This window comes from Nuphar pumila, chromosome 7, assembly GCF_984573655.1.
Source record: "Nuphar pumila chromosome 7, dmNupPumi1.hap1.1, whole genome shotgun sequence".
Taxonomy (NCBI): domain Eukaryota; kingdom Viridiplantae; phylum Streptophyta; class Magnoliopsida; order Nymphaeales; family Nymphaeaceae; genus Nuphar; species Nuphar pumila.
The window spans coordinates 18,672,626-18,691,524 of record NC_143255.1 but is presented as its reverse complement, the minus strand read 5'-3'; the positions used below and the strand labels follow the sequence as shown (position 1 = coordinate 18,691,524).

Here is an 18,899-nt window from a genome sequence, read left to right as displayed (position 1 = left end):
ACCTTGGATTCAGTTGTCAGATTTTATAATGACTAACATTTGAACCTAACCCGACCCATTTAAGTTCTCGTATGATCCTGCTTGACTTGGTTTAACTTGGATGCAAGTCTTAATTCAATTCAAAGAAATGCAGCACAGGGCTGGTAAACGAGCCAAATGAGCAGTTGGGCTGTTTGGGCTTGGCTCGTTAAAGTTACACCTCAGCTCGAGCTCAAACTCAAGCTCAGGTCGTCAGCTCGTCACGAGCCTAGCTTGGCGAGCTGATTATGAGCTAGCTCGTTTTCTTTAAAAAAAAATTTAAGTGTTTTTTAAGCTTGATAATATATAAAATACATATAATAAATGTATGAAATACATATAATATAGTATATGTATAAAATATATAATATATAAGTATATAAAAGATTACGTGTATATAAAAGATTATCAAATATAATACTCACATGAACAGGCCAAGAATGCCCACATCTACCATAGCCAAAGGAGTCTTAGGATGTCGATGATTTGTAAATTTAGTAAGCTTCAGATTTCATGTGCCAATCATTTGTATTCCCATTGCAATCCAAAAAATAATTGTGGAAAGCTAAAAGTTGTCCCTTTTATTTTTTATGTATGGTCAAAAACTCTTTATCATTATATTATTTTTATCTTTTTTTTAAGGTATTTTGTCTTCTTCGAAGGTAGAAGCTCACTTGGCTTTAATAATTAGGCATTGTTTGCTGTGGTGATGTGCCTCTGATAAGTTCATCAGCCAAGCCCTAAAACAGATCTCATGTAAATAACAAACACCAACACAAAATACACTTCACAATGTTATAGATCTGAGCACATGCAAGTGAATCTCATATAAATGAGTACACAAATGAGATTTACTTTTTAAATCTTACTTTTGGGTTATGTGTTGTGGCAAAAAAGTTTTATATTTAATTGTTTTTGAAGTATTATTCAAATGAGATTCACTTTTTAAAATGTATTATGTAGTGAATCTCATGTGATCAAATCAAATGTACCCTTATATTAGGGTTGTAGGGATTTACAATTACAACCGCCCCAATCGATAAAGACCCTTGGCTTAGCCAAGAAAAAGGTTATAAGGGCCATCTGGTACTGTGTCCAATTGAAAATAGGTAAAATCTAATGATTTATATGTGGAAAAGGTTAAACGGGTTGAGCTAGAAACCGGTTCAAAACCAGATTTTATCATATTTCTTTTCTAGATTCTGATCGGGGTCCAACTAAAAACGACCATATATAGCGGTAACACAAGTAAAGCTAGCAAATGATCCGAACAAACTGAATAGAGGGTATTCAAGCTCTGCTTCTTCTTGTGGCGAGCTGAGCCAAGCTCAAGCTCATGATACGCCAATGTTAAACGAGTCGAGATCAAGCTGACTTATTATAAAAAACAAAACGCCATTTTCAAAATTAATAGAATTTAGACTCTAAAACTACCGACCCAACCCAAACAAATGAGCTGAACAAACTGAATAGAGGGTGTTCAAGCTCAGCTTTGTTCTTGTGGTGAGCTGAGCCAGGCTCAAGCTCATGGTAAGCCACTGTTAACGAGTCGAGATCAAGCTGGCTTATTATAAAAAGAAATTATGTTTTTCAAAATAAATAAAAGTTAGAATCTAAAGCTACTAAGCCAAGACAAAACTAACTTATTATAAAAATATATGACATATATTTATTTCTAGCTAACAAGCCTATATGAGTAGAACCAAGCTGAACACTCACTGTTCATGCCTTACATATTTTAAGAGTTCTTTACAAGTCGAACACTCCAAATCAATGATTTTAGACATGTAGAGAATATTAGCATATTTATGGGTTTATGTGAGAATGCATCATTTTTAGACGACAGTATAGTCATTTTCAGAAGAGTAAATTCATTTGACAGGATAACAAAGTGAAATTATATATTGGTATTCTAAAGATTTATTCAAATCCAAGGGAATGCATGAACACGAACGAGGGACAGGACTAAAAGTGACCTCAGTAAGAAAAAGAAAAAAATGATTGTACTATAGGACAAAAATGACTTGATTCTCAAAATGCCTTATAATTTTCAAAATCCACCCGATGTTTAAATTTGCAATTTTTTAGCTGTAAAAAAACTTTTTTACACTTTGCACAAGTGAACTTTCTTTAGGTATGCTAGTTTTTTTCTCAAATATCCAAATATGTAATTTTTTTTTTAAATATATGAATTTTCTTTCTCTCGTTTGCCTTTGTCTTTTTGCTTGTGCCCCTTATACGATTTTATTAAAAGGATGCTCGCATATTTTGGAGACATTCACAACTATGAGTTGCGAAGTTCTTCAAAATGTGCGCACATTTTTTTAACTGAATACTCTCACATTTGTGAATATCATAACACATTTGCAAATGTCTTCATGCTTGTGCTCTTATGCACACATTTTGAGCACCTTTGCAACTCATGGATGCTAATGTAGTAATGTATTTGCAAATGTCAAGACATGTCAAGTAAAGAGCTTCTTGCCTGATATTTGTAAAAGTATTGTTAAAGGTACAAAAACATTAGCAGCACTCGTAAAACACTGCTAAAGTATTTAGCGATGCTTAAAAGGTGTAACTAAATCCACGTGGTTTTGATGTTTGCATTTTGGATGAATGCCACGTGGTTTTGTTGACCTTGGAGCTTTTTAAAATGCAAATCACAATGTCGGCATGAGCAAAAACGCTCATGTTGGAAGCAGTGCCACAAATCTGGCCATTGGGTTTTCTTCAGTTAGGGAAAAACATGAGGGGATTTAAAAAAGTAACAAGAAAATAACTATATAAACATCATTTAGAAATGAAAATAAAAAAGACATTAATACCCTGACAAAATCACAATTGAAATGGCGAGATTCAAAAAATCACATGATTTTAAGAGAATTTTAACAATTTTAAGCATATAAAATTTGTGTGATTTTTTTCAAAATCGCACATATTTATGACCACGTTTGGAAGTGACTTCAGATTCGGATGGGAAAAACTTTTTATCACACATGTTAGGTGTTGGATGTTATCAGATAAAGGTAAACTTTACCCATTGACATGTTTCGGATAATTATATTTTGGTGCTTTTCATTTTGAATTCAGATGGAAAAGGACACAACCAGATCCAACTAACCATTTTTTTTACCCTGCCTAATCACTTAAAGCCCCTCCCCCTCCCATAGTAAACCCTGGATGAGTGCCCTAGCCTTCAAAGGGCACCCACCAGGCAAGCCACTGGTATGATCCCAGGGGGAATCGATTCTGGGTAAGATGGGGTTCCAACATCTATCTAGAACCACCCTAACCACTTGGGCAAACCGGGGCAGGCTTAGATCCAGCCTACTTTTTTTTCGACAGTGAAAGCTGAGGTTAGGCAGACCTTACCAGTCACATAACTATACCATAGGGATTGGAACTTGCAACGTCCAAACACAAGGTGACGTGCACTAACTGCACCTGCCACACAAGCAGGGCTCCCCGTTGGTTAGATCCAGCCCGCTTGGTTAATTGGGTTTACAAGAATTTACCGAAATCTAATTAAAGAGTTAGCAGTTGGTCTAACATCAATTCGAACGGATATTAACAGTCCAGACCATGCCAAAACTGGCATAACTGGATCCACTCTCAAGATCAGGATAGGGATTGCCAGAACGTGCACATGCAAAAAAGAAAAACCCTAAATTATGCCGCTCATCCATGTGAATGAACGGAAATCCAACGGTTCTAGAAAAGGATTGTGGGACCCATCTAAGAGATCAGCATCACACTTTGCAGTGTTCGAGCTGCTAAGGTCCCTGATATGATCCGCTCTCTCCATAACTAGTCCCAACAAGGCCCGGTGATTCCCATAAACAGCCCAGGGGAGATCCAAGCCACGACCCGGACGTGTGGGCGTGGACCCAGTCCTAGATGGCATTTTTCCAACCCGAATCCGCTTTCCCAGCTACCCTTTCCCCCGGGTCAAAGACGCACGTCAATACCGCCGCTCTCACCACGAGACCCCACTGGTGACGTCACCCCACCGTGAAAATAGGGCAAGCTAGGACGAGGCAGAGAGACGTCCCCACAAACGGCGTCACCCTAACGTTAACGCCTCGTCACCGTAGACCCGCCGCCCCCACGGCCCCCGGGGCCAAGCTCGTCGAAAACCGCCTTGACAGACCGGCCGTCTCGATGCAACCCTCAAACCCTAAAACCGCCAGCTGTTTCACCACCGGAAACTCCATCCACCCATCTCACGCCGCCACGTGTCCCCGCCGTCCAGACCTACGACGCCCCCTCCGGCGTCACAAACGCGTCGAGGGTGTCAAAAAAAAAATTTAAATTAAAACCCCGAAAAAAACCATACCTCACCGCCGACTATAGAGAGACACACATCGCCGGTCGGCGAAAGATTTCTTCAATCCCTCCCTCCCTTCCCCCTCTCCGGCAACCTTCCGATCACCACCCACCAGCGGGAAGAGAGAGATAAAGGCGACCATTTTCCGGCGACGATCTACCGGATTCCGGCCGTCTCGTGTGAGACCCAGATCGGCCTTCTCTTTCCTATTGTTATCATCATTACAATCATCTTCTTCTTCGTCTTCCGTTCATGGGAGTGTAGCCCATGGACGAAGCCGATATGCACCAACCAGCGTCACCAATAACAGCCATAGCTACCGTGCAGCAGCAGAGCAACGGCCGCGCGGCGGCGGCCTCTTCTTCGATTCCGGTGACTGTCGCGGCTGCAGCAGCCGCTGCGGCAGCTGCGGCGCCACACACGCTGACGCTGGCGCTGCCGATTCAGGCGAAACCGGGGCACGGCCGGGAGGACTGCTGGAGCGAGGGGGCGACGGCGACGCTCATAGAGGCGTGGGGGGTGCGGTACCTCGAGCTCAACCGTGGCAACCTGAAGCAGAAGCACTGGGAAGACGTGGCCGACGCCGTGAGCGCCCGCGGGGGCCGCAACAAGCCCGCCAAGACGGACGTCCAGTGCAAGAACCGGATCGACACGCTCAAGAAGAAGTACAAGATCGAGCGGGCAAGGATCTCCGCCGGCGGCGGCCCCAGCAAGTGGCCCTTCTTCCACAAGCTCGACTACCTCGTCGGCCCGGCGAGGAAGGCCGGCGCCCTGATGCCCTCTCCCCCGCCGCAGGTCACCATGGCCTCGAAGGCTTTGGGCGCCCTCCGTGCTGCTGGCAGAGCCATCCACCACCACCATTCAGCCCTGCAGAGGTCCGATAGGAACTCTGCGTCGTCCAAGTCGTCGCCGGATTCGACGGATAGCTTCCCCCCTGAGACCATCAACGGCAAGAAGCGGAGGTTCGCGGCGGAGGAGCCAGCGCTGCGGCGATGTGTGGCGAGCGACTCGATCAAGGAGCTGAGGCGCGCAATTCTCAAGTTCGGCGAGGTGTACGAGCGCGTCGAAGGATTGAAGGTGCAGCAGATCGTCGAAATGGAGAAGCAGAGGATGAGGTTCACCGAGGAGCTTGAGTCCCAGAGGATAAAGTTCTTCATTGAGACCCAGGTGGAGATGACCCAGATGAAGCATGCAAAGCATGGGAATAACCGCAATCATAACAGTAACGCAAGCTAATAATGTGATCTCTCTCTCTCTCTCTCTCTCTCTCTCTCTCTCCATTGGTCTACCCCCAATTATCTATCTTTTTCTAGGAAGATTGCCAGTAGGGGAAATCAAAACTATCTGCAGTGTTCATAGTCAAGCTTTGGAATTGCTCTCTACCAGTTGGGGAGTTGGATATGTAAAGGAGATTGGGTTTAGCACTTTTTTTGCTGCCCAGATGAATGGTTCTCTCTCTCTCTCTCTCTCTCCTCTCTCTCTCTCTCTTCCTTTTTTCTAATACACTGGTGGAACGCCCTCTCTTCTTCAGAATGGTTGAAAAGCAGTAATCATTTCTTTGGTACTTCGGATATGCAAAAACTGACCTTGAGATCCTCCAATTCGTAGATGATTGAGATGATTATGAGTATATAAGTCTGTTGCAGTCAACAAAATGAGCGTACAAGTTTGGGATGAATTCATCTCCAAGAAAGGGAAATTTTCTATTATAAAATACTTGGGGGAGGTAACGAGCATATTACCAACTAAAGTCAAACATCAAAAAGTTCCTCTATCCCCACAGTATCATGTACACGGCGATGGTAAATAAAAAGTCTAGAAATAACTATCCCTTACATATCTCAGCTAATTAGACCATACATGGATCAAGCCTTGCTTGTTACCCGTGTAGATCTCATTGTGATCCTCATCATAGAACAGAGCGGTTACATCTTCAAGCGCTTCCCGGACAGTGCACCGGACATGCGAACTGCCAGACTTTCCTCGGAGGCTGATCTTCAGCGCAGGGTCACTGGCACAGATCTTCTCAATGCACTTCCCGGTCATTATGTTACTCATGTTGATTGAGCCAACTACATCAACTGCAGAGGATCCAGTCTCAGAAATTCCACATAGGAAAGAACAAGAAAATGCAAATGGTAGCAGTTATAGAAGTCAAATAGATACAGATCTTTGATGGACAGTAAAATGAAGACAGGCCATAATTTCAAAAGGGATAAGGAACAAGTACAAAAATAAATTAGCTAATTTGGTTTAAAGCAACATCATTCCTTTGAAGAATGGTTTATAATAGGAAGTAGCATTTGACGCAGTACCTTGTCCATCCTCGTGGGTTTCCTCTGATTTACAGTAGGAGATAATTAGATCCTGATCACTGGTGATATAAATGTTATTTGTATTGCAATCTGGGTTCCATAGCAAGTGGTCCTCAAAGGAAGTAACCAGTTCTCCACGGAAATTCCACACAGCAACTGTTTGGTTCCGGAATGTCAAGAAGAGGTGGTTCTCATAGAGGAAAATGAAAGCCGAAGGGATCATAAACTCCGTCCGGCTAACTTGTGTTATTTGTGAATTTCTTACCTGTTTAACAGTTAAACCATGCATCATACACAAAAGCAAAGTGCGAAGAAAAAACAAATAATGACAGATGATGGCCGGTACCCACATCAACAATTTGCAAGTTTTCGTTTTCTTGCTTGACCAAGAGCTTCTCGTTAAACTGCTCAATGAAATCAACCTTCTTGTTGCGATGTAGCAAGTGGTTGAAAGATTTTAATACAGTTCCATCTTCAATTGAGAGTATCTTAAGAGGAACATAGCCAGGGGTTCTGTTGTATATTAGGAGCATTATGCCTGGACTGTTATCACAATAAAAAGCAAGGATTCACATGTATACTTACGGCTCTCTTCAGGAAATCATTGAACATTATTAGACAAAACAAACATGGAAAAAGATGAAAACCTGATTTTGATCTCCTGAATATCTTTGTCAGGTATCGAGTACAGAAACGAGTAGTTCTTCAAGTCAAAAACTTTGTATATCCTGCAACAGTAAGCACATAATAAATGGGCAGTCGCTGAAATTTATAAGCAAAGTTACAAACTTGGAACCAAAGCAGAACAGAAATCAGGCAGGAAACCGTCAGCTTGATGCAACCAAGGGCTCGTTGATGATGGGTTGCCCAAGCCTAGAGGAGACCTGACCCAAGTAGCCATTAATCGAGTATCTAGCACTTAGAAGCATTTTGGATGACACAAGTGACTCACCCATCCTGGGCTGAATAAGTCAAAACCTTTCCATTCACATCATCAAACTCAACAAAACCCGGCCATTTCAGAGATTCAGATTCAAAGAGTGCATATCCAGAATTTAATTGGTTCCTTCTAATATACCTGGAAACAAACGAAAAACACAGGCCATGGAGGGTAAGTCAAAGAGAACATCTACAAACTAGGGATTAGTGTCCATAATATTTCATACAGTGGCCCTGATTGAAAATTCAAAAGGAAACCACATGGGTCAGACAGACCCACAATGTCTTGGTCTGACCCACACAGCTGTTTTCACAGAGCTTCCATCAAGAACAGTACAGGTATATGGTTTGGGAACAAAAACCAAGTGCCCAAGAGACAGGAAAGTCAACCGCTGTGTGGATCAGTTATGCACCAACTTTGGCAAACTGGCTGAATAGGGTGGTTCCCTCACCATGTCAATGACAATCTCTTTTGTCTTGATTTGATTCTTTTAACCAACCAAGGCCATGAGAATCTTGCCTTGCACTCAAAGCAAGTCGCCAAATGGGAAGGTTACAAGATCTTCGTACACATTAGTATTTAACACAGTTATATATGATATCAGTAGCAATACCAGAAGTTCTCTTACTCTATAGTAGTAGTTCTGCACTTCAAGGAACTAAAACAATCTGAAGCATAAACTGATACAGTAATCAATGAATCATTATTTTTGTTGTAGAAAAGGCTTCTGATCACTTCATCTGGGCTGATGTTCAAGAAGCAAATCCGTCTATTTGTAGCTGTCAGAACCACCATGGAATACAGTTAAGAGGTATTGCCAAGATTCATTATGTGAACAATAACAACTACATATGAAATCTTACTCCGACTGAATGCAGCACAAAGACCAGACTGAGCAAGAGCAAATATAACATCTCTTGCTGCAACGATCTCTATGATTTTGGATCGCTTCTTTAGAAATTGCAACTTCAAAAAACAGTGAGCTTTTGGGTCAAAAGTATCAAACTCCCCCTGCAAACAGCCAAACGTGAGGAACTTCAGTACTCCTTCACAAAGCACAAATGTATTTTGTTAGAGAAATATGATAAAGACAAAAATAAATAAAAAATCAACCAACATAAGGACGATGCAATATAAGCATTTTTAGTTGTGTTTTCTAAACCAAATTCTTGCAGATCCACGCTAGGCCTTCCAACTGATGCATGATGAAAAGATGTTAACAAAAGCCCAGAAGCATAAAAACCAAAAAAAAAAATGAAATTGCATGAAATTGAAAGTTGTTTCTCAGCAAAAATTGGCAGTTTTAAATTTTAGTCTGGAACAGTGTTGTGAAAAGCGTTGAGGCATAGCGAGGCACTCCACCAAAAACCGAGGCGAGGCGTAAGCCTCAAGACGTAAAACGTAAGCCTCAAAAAAAAATTTTAACATTAAAAAAATTATAAAAAAAATATCTAAAAATACAAATAAATAAAAAAATTGTTTTATTGATGAAATAACAACCAATAAGAAATAGAAAATCTCAAATAAGTACTAAAAAATATGAGATTTACATATAAAAGTAACTAAAAACTGATTACATAACTGGAAAATATATGTGATTAACCAAAAAAAAAAGTTAAAATATATTAAGAAACTGATTACATAACTGAAATAACTGGAAAATATATGAGATTAACCTACAAAAGTTAAAATATATGAGATTATTCTAAAAAATATGAGATTAACATATAAAAGTAACTAAAAAATGATTACATAACTGAAAAATACATGAAATTAACCAAAAGTTAAAATATATGAGATTATTCTAAAAAATATGAGATAAACATATAAAAGTAACTAAAAAACTGATTACATAACTGAAAAATATATGAGATTAACCAACAAAAGTTAAAATATACTAAGAAACTGATTCCATAACTGAAATAACTGGAAAACATATGAGATTAACCTACAAAAGTTAAAGTATATGAGATTATTCTAAAAAATATGAGATTAACATATAAAAGTAACTAAAAACTGATTACATAACTGGAAAATATATGAGATTAACCAACAAAAGTTAAAATACACTAAGAAACTGATTACATAACTGAAATAACTTGAAAATATATGAGATTAACCTACAAAAGTTAAAATATATGAGATTATTCTAAAAAATATGAGATTAACATAAAAAAATAACTAAAAAACTGATTACATAACTGGAAAATATATGAGATTAACCAACAAAAGTTAAAATATATTAAGAAACTAATTACATAACTGAAATAACTGAAAAATATACGAGATTATCAGATTAACCAACAAAAGTTAAAATATACTAAGAAACTGATTACATAACTGAAATAACTGGAAAATATATGAGATTAACCTACAAAAATCTTGTTGATTATGTCTCAGAAATCTTGTTGTAAAAAATAATAATAATTTTTTTTTGCGCCTCAAGGCGCGTTTTTGATAACACTGGTCTGTAAAGAAAAATGCAGACAGACAGAAATGACAGAGGAACCAAGAAATAACATCTAATCATGTGACAAATGACTGGACCATACTCAAGTCCCAAGGCCAGAGAGAAATAAGGCATTTCACTTCTTCAGAAAGTTGGCCCTTCAACTTTTCTATAAAGTTGTTTTAGGATTCCAAGAGGACTTAACCAAACAAGAAAAGGGCTTCACCCCCATGAAAAGCATATCATTTCAATTTCTACTCACACATATATAGGAGTTGCATACTTGGATCCAGTGCAGTTACATCAAATTTCATTATTCAGAAATTGATTTTTTAAGTTTTATCATGTATACATAATATATGGTTGAAAAGACTTGCCAGTTCTGATTAGTTCCTTTCTTTTTTTTTTGCTTATCCATGCTAGCCTTTTAATCGTGAGGGCTAAGGTATATAAGGAGGTTTATGACAAGTTGGATACCAAAGAAGGCGAGAAGGATATTTATAGGCTTGCAAAGATGAGAGATAGGAAATCGAAGGATTTGGGTATGGTTAGATGTATCAAAGATGAAACGCAAAGGGTTTTAGTCAAAGATGAGGAGATTAAGGAGAGATGGAAAGATTATTTTGATAAGCTATTTAATGATAGTCATGCTCAAGATCTTGGAGACTTCTCCATTCCTTTTCATGAGATAAATCGTGACTTCATGCGCAAGATTCAAAAGAAAGAAATTGCAGAGGCTTTGAAGAAAATGAAATCAAGAAGAGCAGTTGGCCCAGATGGTATACCTATCGAGGCTTGGAAATGCTTGGGAGAGAAAGGTTTAGAATGGTTGACAAATCTTTTTAACTTGATTTGGCGAACAAATAAGATGCCTAATGAGTGGAGGAAGAGTACTTTGGTGCCTTTATATAAGAATAAGGGTGATATACAAGATTGCACAAACTATCGTGGTATAAAACTCATGAGTCATACTATGAAACTTTGGGAGAGGGTGATTAAGTCTAGGTTGAGGAAGGTTGTCATGATATCGGGGAATCAATTTGGTTTTATGCCTGGAAGATCAACTATGGAAGCTATACATCTTCTTAGACAACTTATTGAAAGATATAGAGAGAGGAACAAAGATTTGCATATGGTTTTTATTGATTTAGAGAAGGCATACGATAGAGTACCTAGGGACGTTCTCTGGTGGACAATGATGAAGAAAGGTGTTTCTCTCAAGTACATTAGTATAATTAAAGATATGTATGAAGGAGTAGTAACCAATGTCCGCACTTGTGGAGGGGTGACAACCAATTTTCCGATAACGGTTGGGTTACATCAAGGATCTGCTTTAAGCCCTTTCCTATTTGCGATAGTGATGGATGAGCTTACGAGATCAATTCAAGATAATGTACCGTGGTGTATGTTGTTTGCTGATGATATTGTTTTGATTGATGAGTCTAGAGCTGGGGTTAATGCTAAGTTAGAATTATGGAGACAGACATTGGAAGCTAGAGGTTTTAAGTTGAGTAAGAGTAAGACTGAATATATGGAATGTCGGTTTAGTAAGCAACGAAGTAGTGATGGGAGTGTAGTGAAGCTTGGTGAGCAAGATATACCGGTGAATGATTATTTCAAATATTTGGGATCCATCATTCAAAAGTATGGAGAAATTGATGGAGATGTAAATCATAAGATAAAGGTTTGGTGGATGAAATGGAAAAGTGCTACGGGAGTGCTGTGCGATCGTAGAATGCCATTGCGGTTGAAGGGAAAGTTTTATAGGACGACTATTAGACCCGCTTTACTATATGGTACGGAATGTTGGGCTGCCAAGAGACATCATATTCAAAAAATGAGTGTAGCTGAGATGCGGATGCTTAGATGGATGTGTGGAAATACAATAAAAGATAAGATTCGGAACGAAGAGATACGTAAGAAGGTAGGTGTTGCACCCATTGAAAATAAGATGCGAGAGAATCGTTTACGATGGTTTGGACATATTCGGCGAAGGCCTAATGATGCTCCAGTTAGAAGGTTGGAGAAATGGGAAAATATATTAGTTAAAAGAGGTCGGGGTAGGCCTAGAAAGACTTGGATGGAGATGATAGGAAAGGATATGAATGCTTTGAACCTCACCGAGGACATGGCGTTGGATAGAAATGATTGGAGGAAAAGGATTCATGTGGAAGACCCAAAATGAATTTCTTTTTTGGTTCATATCGCTGACCCCAATTGTTTTGGGATGAAGGCGTAGTAGTTGTTGTTGTTGTTGTTGTATGCTAGCCTTTTAATCTGGTTCAGAGGAGTATTTACTTTTAAGGAGTTAAGTACCAGGCGGTTAACCACCCAGAACTAGGGGTGTCAACAGGTTGGGTTTACCCGGACCCGACCTGGACCAAACAATATAGGGTCCGGGTATGGTGAAAAATTAGAAGACCCAATTAAGACCCGGGTCCAGACCCGAAGGTCCGATTAATACATGGATCTGGGTATAGTTTGTGAAATTTTATACCAAACCTGGCCCCAACCCGAGTTCCGATTAAGACCCCGCAAATTTTCAATGTAAAAATGATGAAAATATTATTTTACCAGGTATGGTCTGGGTCTGGTTCATGTAGTTCTTATCGGGTCTGGGTATGGTTTCTCTTATAGTAGACCTGGGTCTGAACCCGATACCATACCCAAAAATCTGGTCCAAGTCTGGTTCTACCTGGATCCGAACCAAACCCGACCCGTTGACACCCCTACCCAGAATCCAACCAGATGCTTCCTGTTTAGCACTTCAAGAGAAACTATTAAAAAATTTCACTTGAGATATTATCAAAATTTAGAACCATAATTTGTAAAGTTCTCAGATTTTTTATATTTTGGAATCCTTTAAAAAGATTTATTTACAAATTCATGCAGTTATTTTGAGTCTCTAGGCAATGCCTAGGCACCAAAAGGGCTGAAGCCCAGGCATATCATCCAGTCCTTTTGACTAGATAGGTTTAAAACTTTAACATAAAGACTAATTTATGGGAAGACCAGTTTTAACTGCAAACAATTTTCTATAGCCAGTCATCTTCACAAATTTCCATCTTATTTTTCAAACTGCACACATTTCTTCCTCAGTTATTGTACCTTCCAATTTCTCAATTATTCTCATGTTTATTGGTGCGTGCAATCCAGTGCTTGCAAATAAGAGAAGAACATCAACAGGAATTAGTTCAAAACATAAAAAATAACATAACAATTGAGCATACGTAGGATTTATTAGGCTATTTTATTGGATCTCATGATATGTTATAAATGCATTTTAAGTTTCACTTATTTCCTTTTTTTTTAAGGAGTGATGGAGGAAACATATAAGGCCCTTGGGGACCAGTTCATACTCCTTTATAAAGAGCTTAAGAGCGATTTGGGGATATTTCTTGCAAAAAACAAGATAATGATGATAATCATGATTGATGTTAATCTAGTTCATTTTTGTTTGAATTTTGAAAAAAAACTTGGTTATGTAAAATTATTAAGTATTGAAAAATCTTTTCTACGCCACTTTATAGGAATAGAAGTTGCTTATTCCCATATAGGGTATTTATTATTTCAGTCTAAGTTTGCTTCTGATATTATTTTCAGGTCTGAAATATCATATGATAAGAAGGTTGACACTCTTGAAATAACAAATGTCAAGATAAAAATAGATGACGAAGAACCCCTAGACGATCCAACTCCTTAAAGACAACTTATCTGAGTTCTTTCTTACTTGACTATTACTATACATAATATAGCACATGTTGTACACACAGCTAGTCAGTTTCAATATGCTCGCACATCTGTTCACATGGGAATTATTTTGCGTATTGTTAGATATCTTAAAAATTCTATGTTTAGAGGTCTATTTATATCTTTCTCTTCTTCATTAAATTTACTTGCATATATAGATGTAGACTGGGGAGGTAATCCAAATAATAGACACTCAACCGCAAGTTTCTGTATTTTTTTAGGTAAATCATTGATATCATGGAGGTGCAAAAAGCAACAGGCGGTATCTCTTTCCTCAACTGAAGTCGAGTATTGGGTCATAGCTACTACCACAATAGAGGTATTGTGGCTGATAAAACCAAGGTTTTAAAACTCGCTGAGTCAACTTGGTGACTCGGCTCGACCCTCCAGCGAATCAACCCGACAAGGCAAACTCGGTTTGCCAAGACTCGGGCGAGTGTTGGGCCTTAGATCATACTGAAGAAAAAACTTCTAGTGCATATGAAAATTATCTCACATTTAGTGCATATGAAAATTATCAGATGTGTTTATTATATTTGCTAAGAAGCACACAACATTAGAATGAATAAAAAACTTCATTGGAAACATATAAGATTGAAATTCCTTTTTTTTTTGTTTTTTACCCAAAGTTATGCTCTTAAAATCTATTAATTATATTCATAAGTTCAAATTTCATCAGTCTGGTATCTATGTTAAGACAATGTTCTAAAGGCTAATTCATATAGATGCAGTAGGCTTGGCAATTTATTAGGGCATATTCCTATAATTTCCAATGTATGGGAATGCATTTTTTTAGATAGATGCTAAGTGGTTAAGATGATCTAGGTCATATTTTTTGTTGTTTGATGTTTTATCCAAACATATATGATTATCCAGATATGTGATTTGCATGATATTGTGCTTTTAACAGTTAATTTTTGTGATGCTCTACTATGAGCATGCAAATTTAAGCTACCAATAATGTGGATAATCAATTTGAACATATGTGTGTATGTGCATGCGTGTTTGCATGCCTGCATGCCCGTGGCCAACACTGCATTGAAGATACCAACCATTATGATTAACAATTTTAGATACAGAATGTATCATATAGATCAAAGCAATGGTTTGGAGAAGTACCTACCCATATTTGGTGGGGTGGATTTGTTTGTATGAGGTACCGATGACCAATCATCCCTAACACGTCTTTGTTTGTGTTGCAAATGTTATTTTAAGAAATAGGTTTTGGTGCTATAGGGACTTCTCGGCATTTGTTATGATCAATTAAACTAGTAATTAAGTTATTCTACAAACCTTTATATGTTTAAATGACAATTTATATATTGTTTTTCTTTTAAAATCAAAAGTTAACAAAACTCAGTCCGAGTCACCGAGTTGACCCGCCGAGTCACAAGTCAATAAAGAATGAGTCGAGTCCCGAGTCACTGGGTTTTAAAACCTTGGATAAAATTGTTGGTTGATATAGGAATCAAGATTTTATGAGCTTTAAAGATGTGTTGCGACAACAAGAGTACTATTTCACGAAAAAACGAAGCACAACGAGATGGACTGTCATTATGTTCGAGAGGAATATCTTCAAAGAACTATTGATCTGCCTTATGTCACATCAGAGTATCAATTAGCGGATGTTTTTACCAAACCTCTCTCTGCTCCTAGGTTTCACTTCTTTTTAGGCAAACTTCAGGTTATCCTACCATAAGTTTGAAGGGGAGTGTTAAATTGTACATATATTTATACTTGTATATATGGTATTATATATATGTATATGTACATTATATAAATATAACAATATAATTATATATATATAATAGTGGGAGAGTCAAACTGATTTGACTACTCCCAATGGCTAGAAGTTCTAACCGTTGGAAGCAAAGCTCCCACTCTTCTAATGTTCTCTCTCTCTCCTTTTAACCTCCACCTCCTCTCTCTTTTTGTATATAAATAAGGGTGTTCTCTCTTGTGTAATGTATGTTTTTTGGCACAATCTTTTGATTGTATAAAATATATTTTTTAGCTTGTGGTGTATCCCCTTTGTGGGGTTTGTGAGTGTGTTCTTTTAAAACACTTTGTGGTTCCCTTTTGTGAATGTTGTAAGTGTGTTCCTTAAGACAACACTTTTGTTATCCACTCAAGTGGAAGATTGGTGGACTTTTGGTTAGTGATTAAAGCCTCTTTGTATCTTTACAATTTTGGGCCCTGAAGATACAAGTTATGATACATTTTTTACAACCTTGAATTCCATGACACATAGCCAGATCACTGATGACAACTTACCAGCTTCACTTCTCATAAATTTTGAAATATGTGAACCATATCTTTCAGATTTCAAGAAAGAACCCCATAATCCCATAAACTGTTCCAAAATTCACCCCTTACAGATTCTACATGGAACCATCTCCAATCAACCAGATGGAGAAGAAAAGAAGAAGAAACAGAGTATAAACTCTCTAAAGAATGGAAGTTGTCATGCAAATAGAGAAAGGAGGTGTTGATCTAAATCAATTAACAATTGGGATTCTATGATTCGATAGGCAAAGAAAATAGACCATGTATTCTGTAAGAAACACTAACCATGCATTCACATGAAAATAGTAAAACCCTAGCTTCCTCAAAACCCTAACCAATCCATCTTGAAGCATCAAAAAACCTAATTCCTAATACTGGATTACTATGAACTATAAATCTGAACGAAATGTACAGATGAACCAGAAAAGCACCGATACTTGAAGAAAACAAGAGAAGAGGCTCAGAGCCCAAAGGGAACAATCAATTCAGAGTTGGAAATGTCAGTATTTTTTCTTAGCGGTTTGACAGATTCTGATGCTTCTGAAGCAACCAATCTCTCACCACTGGAACTTCTTCTACTAGAGACTTCATCATCAACTTCTAATGGAAAAAATATAGCGTTGAATGGAAGGTAACGCTTTAATTGTACCATCTATTCTGAAAGGAACTCAACAAGATTCATGCTTATTGTGCCCAACTATAAGCAAAACCAATCAGGATGCACCTAATGTATATGCAACCAGCCCCGAAAAAACAATTCATTCATCCATCACCTAGCACAATACAGAATTAAAGTTGATGTTTAGAGTGTCATTCGTGAATGCTATTAGGCATATCAATAATTTTAAAAGACGTCTTTATGTGTCACAAGCAATCATAAGATGCTGAGATGGGGATGCAAACAGATCAGACCCGGATCAGCTAAACACATAGAAAAGTCGAATTTGGATCGGGTCGGAACAGCCAAAAATCATAAAATGCTCAAATTGGATCCGGTCTGTTTGCATCCCTATGCTGAGATCCTATGGGTTCCAAATTACTCTTACTAAGGACCAATGCTGCAACTTCTAAACTGAGTTCATCTGTTGACTGGAGAATCTTGTGATGTGCCACACTAGTTGGCTAGTTAATTTTGCAGTATAGCTCTGTTTGTGATAAACTACAAGCTAAGAAAGTTCCATGTAACACATGCATCTCTTCTACCATTATCTTATGTTATAGAGAACCCCTTTCTGCATATGGGTAAGAGACTTCATGGTCCGCTTGGCAAATTTCAAGCATAAAAAGTTAAGCTGCGGAATGGTGATTATAGGTTGTAAATTTTTCGTCTAATGCAGTCAGAGCAGCAAGCTAAGACCCAACGGGAAAAACAAAAAAAAAATTAAAAAGACTCACCCGTAAGTATCCATAAATTAATGAATATGTTACTTTCCTTCGAATTCTAGTGAATACGATACCAAAATCAAATAGGAGATATACCCCACTGGAAATTCCAACTTCAACCAAGCATGACAATGAGATACCATACATTCTTAAGCTTCTCATTATGGGATTTGTGACAACTTATCACCTTCACTTCTACCAAATTCCCGGAAGCATATGGAAAAATCCAAACAATTAATTGTCAGAAGATATTTTTCCTCAGAAAGAACGCATGTCAACGTCTACATTAACTAATAATCGAGCATCAGATCTATAGGACTAAATAGCGCAATTAAAAGCGTAGATATAACCTGATCTCATAAACAACACATACCTTAAAAGCACAAAGCGAAGAAGAAAAATAATAAAATTCTTAGAATAAAGATTCGTAACCGTGCTATCAATGGTAATTACTGTAAGAAACCTCCATTTGCTTACGGAGTAAAGAATAAAACATCGCAAAATCCAGGCTAAATAGCCATCAAACTTCTATTCACAGAAATTACTGCAAAAACCCTCCTTATTCACCCACGAAGTGAAGAGGAAAACGCTAAACCCTAGACGAAATGATTCGTTAAAAAACTTATTAACGTAAATTGGTGGGAAAAACACTCAGTCGCTTCATTTGCCTTCTATCAAAACTGTTAGTTAAAAAATGTATCATTCTCACACGCTTTCGATCGTGCCTAACTGAACGAAAAAGAAGAAGATCGTGTTCTGAATCGTTCTGACATAAACGCTCAACCCATTTCTTTCTCTATGAAACCCTAACCGAAATCATCTACGGGAAAACACTCCAGAAGCATAATTCCGAAATCTGCATGCCGTGGAAACTCAAACGAATGCGATACCAAACAGAGAAATTGGGGGAAAACGCTAAAGAAACGAAGAATCGTAGAGGAGAGGAAATCGACAACCTGGAGTTGGAAGTTCCGGAACTTCTCCTGGGCGTTGGAGATGTTGCTTCCCACGCTCCGGAAGCAACCGATCTCTCGCCGCTGGAGCTTCTTCACCGAGTTCTCGAAGACGCTCGGCCGCTTCCGCTTCGCCGCAGTCACCCTCAGCCGCGCCCTTGCCGGAGTGCTCTTCATCTTAAGAGAAAAACCACGGCGTCCGTGCGACGACGAATTTTCCCGCAAAAAATGATCAGTAGTCACCGGTGCTCACCGGAAAACTTCTCCAGCGGAACGGTGGATTCTCCGAAGGAGAGGGCTCCGATAACCATCCCGAGAGTTTTTCTCCGATGACGGAGAGAGGAACTTAAAAATTGGCGCGTTAAAAAGGCTCCGAGCCTCTCTCTCTCTCTCTCTCTCTCTCTCTCTCTCTCGTATGCAATTACCAAATTGGACCTTTTTTTGGTCAATGACGAACAAGACTAATTTTGAGTTTTAA

General features: G+C 38.5%; 2 protein-coding genes across 2 annotated transcripts; one reads left to right on the top strand and one right to left on the bottom strand.

Annotated features, from left to right (window-relative positions):
• Positions 1 to 4,612: 4,612 nt before the first annotated feature.
• On the top strand, positions 4,613 to 5,803 carry LOC149831371 (trihelix transcription factor ENAP2-like). The gene has a single exon (XM_090013847.1). The coding sequence runs from the start codon at positions 4,613 to 4,615 to the stop codon at positions 5,579 to 5,581; it is 969 nt and encodes a 322-aa protein (XP_089869973.1). The 3' UTR covers positions 5,582 to 5,803.
• Positions 5,804 to 6,029: 226 nt separating this feature from the next.
• Positions 6,030 to 18,690, bottom strand: LOC149831370 (uncharacterized). The gene is made up of 8 exons (XM_090013846.1): positions 18,425 to 18,690; positions 8,464 to 8,611; positions 8,229 to 8,379; positions 7,613 to 7,738; positions 7,308 to 7,388; positions 7,011 to 7,203; positions 6,661 to 6,925; positions 6,030 to 6,426 (listed from the first exon to the last, which is right to left on the bottom strand). Exons 1-8 carry the CDS (start codon positions 18,596 to 18,598, stop codon positions 6,191 to 6,193), a joined length of 1,374 nt encoding a protein of 457 aa, XP_089869972.1. The 5' UTR covers positions 18,599 to 18,690; the 3' UTR covers positions 6,030 to 6,190.
• Positions 18,691 to 18,899: the final 209 nt, after the last annotated feature.

Bases quoted from the DNA above. Each gene is read 5' to 3' on its own strand.
- LOC149831371 (XM_090013847.1), top strand. From the start codon at position 4,613: ATGGACGAAGCCGATATGCACCAACCAGCGTCACCAATAACAGCCATA.
- LOC149831370 (XM_090013846.1), bottom strand. From the start codon at position 18,598: ATGAAGAGCACTCCGGCAAGGGCGCGGCTGAGGGTGACTGCGGCGAAG. The intron at 7,739-8,228 runs GTAAGAGAACTT...GTTTGTTTCCAG, and splicing joins TGCAGAACTACTACTATAGA to GTATATTAGAAGGAACCAAT. The intron at 7,389-7,612 runs GTGAGTCACTTG...TTACTGTTGCAG, and splicing joins ACTTATTCAGCCCAGGATGG to GATATACAAAGTTTTTGACT.